Genomic DNA, 8071 nt, shown 5'->3' with positions numbered 1-8071 from the left:
CCCAGGGCACTGGCTGCGGGTGGCGCTGGCTGACCCCCTCCTCCTACACTTATGCAGGTATCAAATTTATGTCCATGCTGCCGCAATGCACCATTTTTACTGCACAGTATGGGCGTATACATGTAGACGTGCACCAATACTGTGCAGTAATATAGGTTACTGCACAGTAAATGAGCATATGTTGATACACCCTATAACAACATGAACACCTTTAGAACAATAATATTGCAATAAAACTCATAGTCCATCACAGTACCACAACAGCACAAGCAAACGCCAGACAACACCTGTTTCATCAGTGTGTAGCTACTGCCCACAGAGCATGCTCCAGGGGGCATCAGTCAATACAGAAAGAAAGAGAAGAAAGCATGTAAACAAGAAGCCAAGCAAAGGAGGATCAGAGAAGAGAAAAAATATCAGAGGCCTTGTCAACATATTATAAACCTATCCAAGTTTAATTGACCCACTTAAGTTAAACAGCTGCAGAGCCCTTTGTGGACACTTAGTTGAGCTTAGGAGTGGCCTGTTGCATTCAGCTTAGATGTGTTTACAAATAACTAAAACTAAACTGACTAAGTACTCTTGAACCAAAATAAGTGTGTTCACCTGTTTAAATGAAAGAAAGTGTTGGTTTCCCCCATCCCTCCTCCCTTTTTCTGGTATGTGTCAGGGTGTTTTTAAGCTTTCCCCAAGGCATTGGGTGCTGACTACAGCCAAGGTTGGGGCTTCTATACGGGTGTGCCAACATTCCTGCTGGTAGCAAAGCTGGAGCTTCCTGACTAGAAGGTCTCACCCCTCAGGGTCAGACTGATCACCGTATTTGGGGTCAGGAAGGAATTTTACCCCATGATCAGATTGGTATGGATGTTGGGGGTTTTTGCCTTCGTCTATAGCAGAGACTGTGGCCCTCTACCCAGGACCTCTTGAACATATATTGACAACATTTTATAGAAGCAGGAGCTTGGCTGCTGTGCTTCCCCTGCTTTACCTGTGGCAGGTTAGGGCATTAGGTCTATGTTGCGTCAGGGTTGAGGGTATTCTTACGTAGTTTAGATTATAGTTGCATGGGATAGTTTGGATAGGGATGATCTTGCCTCAGGAGGAGGGTTGGATTAAATGGCCTCTGAAGGTCCCTTCCAGTCCTACTTCTCTGTGACTCTGTCAGGGGCAGACAACTATTTTGGGTGGAGGGCTGCTTACTGAGTTTTGGCAAGCCATTGAGGGCTGCATGACAAGCAGCCAGGGCAGATCAATATTATTATTCTAAATTTTTAGGGGCCCCGTGGGCCAGATAGAATGGCCTGGCGGGCTGCATCCGGCCCGCGGGCCACATTTTGCCCACCTCTGCTTTATGTCTATGATTCTGTGGTATCAATTGACACCTTCTGATAAACTGAGCATTGCTGTGTATGGACAAAACTTAGGAGTGAGGCTCTGAGTGGAACAAGAAGAAATGTAAAGGGCAACTAAAAGGAAAAAAAGCAAAAGTCAGAGAAATCTGTATACATAAAGGAGTGGAGGAGATGGAAGCAGAGTTTCCAGTGTTTCTGAATATTAGTTTTACTTTTCATATTGCAAGAGAGCACATTTCCTTGGGTGAAGAACCTTGCCCAATATGTAATAACAGAGAAAGGTCAGTAGGCACATCTGCTGTTCAGGAGCTCCTTCCTAAACAAAGTACATTCTGTAGTCTGGAGTGCCACAATTTCTTTTAACAGACAAGGTTCTTTGGGTAAAGGTGATATCTTTTATTAAACCAACTAAATATCCATTTTAAAATGACAAAATTTGATATCTTCCATGTTTCAAGGGTGTTGGTTGTAGCCATGTTGGTCTAAGGCCATAGGCAGACAAGGTTCTTTGGGTAAATGTGATTGATATCTTTTATTAGATCAACTAAATATCTAATAAAAGATATCATATTTACCCAAAGAACCTTGTCTGCTTATGGCCTTAGACCAACAGGGCTACAACCAATATGCCCTGCCAAAAAAAATTAAAAAAAAAAAAAAAAAATCATAATTTCATTCAGGTCTTTGTGTCTGCTGCCACCTGCTGGTCTGTTCTGCTTCAGAGTGGCAGAAACAGGCAGGACCGGCAGATAGAATACTAAATATTAATATTGCATTGCAAAAAGCAAACGAAGTTACTCCTGTAGGTAGGACACCGCCACTAAAAACATTGAAGAATGTGGCATAGACCCCAGAATAACAGTTTTTGTTTCTGCTCTTTCCTCCCTACTGCTTGCATTACATTTCTGACTTTTCCCCTTAATTTATTTTTCATTATTTAGCTCTCTGAATCCTCGTCGTCTTGTTCCTCTGTACATTCCATGGACACACCTTCCTCAGGAGTATCATCTTTAAACAACATAAACTCACCTCTTCCTTCCTCAGCCTCCAATCCGAAGATTCATAAGTGCCCCATGCCCGTGACATGCATTACCTCCACAGTATCATCTCCTCTTTACAGCCAGCAGAATGGAGACGCATGCATAATCCGGACCAGAGTAGAAAACAACAATGGCAACGTGTACAAAAGTATCCTGGTAAGTGATGTGGAAGAATTGTGTATATTTATTACTGGATGTGTTTTCACTCTGAATGACAATTTATATGTAAATTCTCTACTGCTCTGATTCACACTAAGACACAGATTTTAAATATCGGGGGCCACATCATGCCGTTGATTCTTGGGTGAATTGACATTTACATTTTAGTAGTCAAAGTACATTCCATCTACCAAACTCTTTCCTGGGGTTTCAGTTGTATAATATCCATCACTTGTCTTCAACCATTGAAAAATGTAACACGAAAATGTGCATTCCACTTGTACGAATGGACATGTGTGCACAGGTAAGCAGACAGATACACTGAAGAACAGCTTGAAGGCAAGTTACTGAAAGATGCTGGATAGCAATAGATAGTATGTAGTCATACAAAGATTCCAAAGGGCATAAAATTATAGATATCATAATGTATTATCCTTCATTTTCTCTTATAGAAAAGTAAAGCTGGAAGGGACCTCAGGAGGTCATCTAGTCTAACCCCCTGTTGAAGGCAGGATCATTCCTGACTAAACCTTCCCAATCAAGTTATGTCTAATCTATTCTTAATACTGCACAAACAAACCTCCCACACAACTACCATTCACAGTGCCCCCAAACACCAAAAATAACCATAACCTGCTACAGGTAAAGCAAGGAGATGAAGGCCCGATCCCAAATGTTGTGCTTTGTATGACCCTGAGCAGAGGAGCAAGCCCCCCTAACCAGGAACTTCTAGGTTTTTTAGGTGTAGCAGGAGCATCAGCACATCCTAGTCAAAATCCTCAGCCCTAATTGCAGCCAGTATACAGTGCCTCCAGTATATTTGCTGTCCTTCCCAATTTTGTGTTATCTGCAGATTTTCTCAGGAAGCTCTTTATTCTAGCATCCAAATCATCTGAACAGCACAGACCCCTGTGGGACTCCACTCAAAATCTCCTGCCATTCCAACATGGATCCATATATAATTACCTTTGCTTGTGGCTGTTGAGCCAGTTGTGTCTCTGCTTTGTAGTAGTTTTGTTTTGCCCATGTTTCTTCAATTTGTTTATGAGAAGGTTGTGTGGGACTTTGTCAAAAGCCTTATTTGGAGTCCGAGTACACAGTATCAATTGTATTCCCTTTCATCTCCAAAGCTAGGTACTGGGTGCATCTACATGTACAATTAATGCAAAGCAATAAACACTGGCACATACTGTGCTGGAGTTTATTGCTTCTGGGTGCTACACTTAAATGTACCCCTGGGATGACAGCACGTTGAGTCAGGTTGGAGCAGCCCTGTGCTGGCAGGGGATCTGGGGGGTCAGCCTGCCACCCTGGGACTACTTCAGCCTAGCTCAACATGCTGCAGAGGGACTGGCTGAGGCATGACGGTGCTTCAGCGTGGGGTTAGTCAGCGTGCAGCGCCCTTACTGAAGTACCTTTGTGCTGCAGCCAGGCCTATCAGCGTCTACACATATATTGCTGCGCAGTAAATACCTCTGCCGTAGGATAGTACTTGTACTTACAAGTACTAACCTACAGCAGTTAATTAGTTTATTACAATCTAATAGGGCCATGTGTGTAAACTTGGAGACATTGCTGTGGAGCTAATTAGGCAGCTCTGCAGTAAACTTCTCATGTTAATGCACCTACTTTTTCAAAGGAGATTAAATTTGGCATGGTTTGTTCTTAGCAAATGCATGCTGTTTGCTTGTGATCATCTTTTCCTCTTCCAGATGCTTGCAAATGGATTTCTGTATAATATGCTCCAGCAACTTCCCAGGTATTGAAATTAGGCTAATTGGTCTATAATTTCCTGGATTCTTCTTTCTTTCCTTTTTTAAAGGGCACTATATTGGCCCTTTTCCAGTCGTCTAGTACTTTGCCTGTCTCCCATGACTTAGTAGATTTTATTGCCCAAGATCTCTGCAGTCAGTTCCTTCATTATTCTGGAATGAACTTCATCCTCTACTGATCTGAATTCATACAAGATGAACAAAAGCTCTCTGACAGTCATTTTGTTATCTTAACCCTCAGATTGTCCCCTTCCTTGTCTGAATAATTCTTAATAGCTGTCTGCTTGCAGCTTATTTTGTTTTTGTGAAGATTGAGACAAAGCAGTTGTTTAGTAGCTCTGCTTTTTAGGATCTTCTATTAACAGCTCACCCTGCCTATTTGGCAGTGAACCCTTAGCTTCCTTTGTTTTAATTTTCTGCCCAACATTAATGGAAACTCTTCTTGTTGTCCTTTGCCATGTGGAGCTCATTTATTCCCTTTGCCTCCCTGATTCTGTCCCTGTAAATTCTTGAGGTTTCTTGGTATGCTTCTGTGGTGGCCTGCCTGTCCTTCCATTGCATGTGTATATATATATATATATATATATATATTTTGATTTTGAAGTACCTAGAAGCATTTTATGCAGTTATATTGGTCTCTTACCATTCTTCCTGTGCTTTCTTCATCTTGGAATAGCTTCTTGTTGAGTTTTCAATACTATGCCCTTTAGAAGCTGCCAGCGCTCCTGAGCCACTTCATCCTTTAACTGTCCTTCCATGGCACCATGCCTACTATGTCCTTGGGTCAATTTAAATTCCCCCCTTTGAAACCCAGTGTCTTAATATTGCTGGTCTCATGCTTTCCCTGTTTCAGAATAATGAAGTCTATCATATCATGAGCACTTCCTGTCTTCTGTTTCATCTGATCTCTCTTTCCAAGTTATCTGTTTCTACTGCCATCCATCATTATGCTATCTGGATATGATTCTAATCTTAGTCCTAGATCCAAGGATTTATTTATGGCTGTTGGAGCCATTTGAAAAATTACAAAAAAAAATCTTGTGTTATGGCTTTCAGAGCTTGATGCTTTTAATGTTTCAAAAATGTCCATAGAATTAAAAAATGAAAATAGATGTCAAAGGCTGAACTCCTCAAAACCAAATGTCTTCTTCTGAAAAATCTCATCACATGGAAAGCCTGATAAAAAACCAGTCACAATCCATCACAGAAAAGTCTAACAAACATTTTAAGTGAACATGAAAGTTGCCATCCTCCACCACTCTATGGAATACCTCTTATTTTGCTTATACAACCCAGATGTAGATGTCCTATACTGAACCTTTCCAGGGAAAGGGAAACTATTAAGATGTAAACCCTGTGCCAAATGCATGGTGATGCAGAACCCAATGGCACAAGGTAGATTTAGGCAAGAAAGGCCCTGATGGCATAGGACCATCCTAGTAACTTCTGGGACTCTGCTATGTATGGGTGATCATCACACTTGAATGAAAGATTTCAGAGACAGAGAGAAAATAAAATAACATTCATAGTGGTCTTTTTTACAGCAGGGACTCAGCTTTGTAGAGTAAAATACACACAGGAACAATAAGCCTTTGCTATGATGTTCTAGGCACTAGGCTATTTTCCACCTCTCTGTAATTTCTGTTCATACACTGTCTGTACTGCACATACGAGACACCAAACAAACATTCCAGATAGAGTTTTGAATGAAACACATACATGAACAGTTGTAGCTTTCCGTATATTTTTTTGCAATTTTAAAGAAATTAATCCCTCAAAAACTGTAAATGAACTATGGGTCTGACCCAAATCCTGTTGAAGGTAGGAAGAATCTTTCTGATGATTTCAAAAGAATTTGCATCAAGTCCTGTGCTTGTTCAGAACACATTATGCTTCCACAGCAGACTGGAAATGAGAAACAAGGCCAAAAAACTTCATAGGTGTCAAAGAAAGTCACCTTAGGCTGTAAATCAGTTGATGCCTGTGAGCAACCTGTAGGACAACTATTTATGTGGAAGGTTATGGCCAGGGAGAATGACATTTCATCTCTCAAAAATGTGTGCTTGAGGGAATGACTATGATTTACTATTGCCTCAGCTAGTGTATTATCTTTTTAATACAAAAAATAATAGAATGTCAGATGTACCACATTTTTCTGCTCAGCAGTAGCTACAATGTAATTACAAAAACACGACATTTTCTCAGTACTCTGAAACTTACACCCAGATCCAAAGGTGAACTGAAAACAGACTTTAATAATGTTGTCTCGATAAACAAAGCAGCAAAATCATTCATTGCAAAATTCCTTTTTCAGTTGACTTGCCAAGACAAGACTCCAGCTGTCATTCAGAGAGTTATGTCAAAGCACAACTTGGACCCTGATGATTTTGAGGATTATGAACTTGTTCAGGTCATCTCAGAGGACAAAGGTAAGAAAGCAGACTTTTTGCGGGTTAAAATGTCCTCATGATGTTTGCAGAAGAAAATGCATATGAATCCATTTTAGAACCAGTGGATTTTTTTCCTCTCAAAGCCAGTTTGAGTAGATCTCCCTCCTGATTACCTTTGTAAACCTGGCGGCAGTGCTACCCACAGCCAGGTCCCAATTTTTAGGATCCTGGGGTGCCAATAGGTCTGGTCTACTCTCACTCTGTCTACAGGCTGGGAGCACTACTCATTGGAGTGCTCTCCCATGGTCCTCCCCACACCAGACCACACACTAAATAATTATTTACAATAATTTATTATTTACAATAATAACTGAGAGATTAATAATTTCAAATAACAAACAAAATATTTTCAATGAGCTCAATAATAATCTATACCAGCAGATAAAGCAAATACTTATCCTATAACAAAAGCAATGATGTTATCAACTTTAACACTCAGGCAACTTATAACGGGTATATACACTTAGTCAGCCAGGTCTCCACAAAATCACTGTACCCACAGCAAAGTAGCACACTGTGGAGAGGCTGCAGGGGAGCCCCAGGGAGCAGTGCTCGCTCTGCCTCAGAAGAGGGGTGGTGATGCCGTCATCTGGACAGAAGATGGGGGTGCCTGTCAGGACCTCAGGTGTGGCTGCTCTGGAGACCAGGGTTTCTTCCCTTGTCCAGTCTTTCCTGGATGCCTGCAATCACTCACACCATTCCCCAGACACTTCCCCAAAGGCAGCTCCCCTGTGGTTGGCACCTGGAGTGCCCCTTCGCAGCTGTACTTTATTGAGCTCTCTGCTGGAGCTCCCACAGCCGCAATTCCCTGCTGCTTTCTCTAGCTCTCCCAGAAAACCTCCTCTAGCAACCCCTGTCCCTGATTCCCTCCAGTGACTCCCTGCACCCAGGGATCCTAACAGTGTGGAGGGGAACCTGTTTGCACAACCCCTGCTCCTTTAGTAAAGGATACCAGGCAATCCTGGGTATCCACTAGCTGGTGGCTCCTCTGCCCTTAGTAGCAGCTCACTCAGTCACAATTCTTCTTCTAGTAATGCTCTCAGAAGCAACTGTCCTTGTAGCAGCCCCCACAGAAACAGCCCTTCTCCCCACAACTTCAGCTACCCTCTCCCAAGCTAGTCTCCCCTGTTTTTTTCCCAGGCTTCCCACTCTGGAGATATAGCTGTGCATTCTGTGTCCACAGCCTGCTGCAGATCCTTGTCCCAAGAGTGCAAACACCCCAATTGAGCTTGGAAGCTCCAAGGAAACCCTGTAGCACCTTTACATTAGTTTGGCTTGTATTTGTCTACATATATAAG

At 42.1% G+C, this 8071-nt stretch overlaps 1 protein-coding gene across 2 annotated transcripts in view; it reads left to right on the top strand.

Annotated features, from left to right (window-relative positions):
• The window catches only part of RGL1 (ral guanine nucleotide dissociation stimulator like 1), a 146796-nt gene that overhangs the window by 126753 nt on the left and 11972 nt on the right, over positions 1-8071 (top strand). For both annotated transcript variants that reach the window (XM_019501744.1, XM_019501743.1), the window contains 2 exons: positions 2294-2548; positions 6638-6752. In XM_019501744.1, coding sequence (XP_019357289.1) covers positions 2294-2548; positions 6638-6752 — 370 coding nt within the window. The remainder of the gene's footprint in view (positions 1-2293; positions 2549-6637; positions 6753-8071) is intronic.

Source organism: Gavialis gangeticus, unplaced genomic scaffold (genome assembly GCF_001723915.1).
Source record: "Gavialis gangeticus isolate Ggan-Ray unplaced genomic scaffold, GavGan_comp1, whole genome shotgun sequence".
NCBI classification, from domain to species: Eukaryota; Metazoa; Chordata; order Crocodylia; family Gavialidae; genus Gavialis; species Gavialis gangeticus.
The sequence above is the reverse complement of the archived record's forward strand: the minus strand, read 5'-3'. Positions and strand labels throughout refer to the sequence as shown.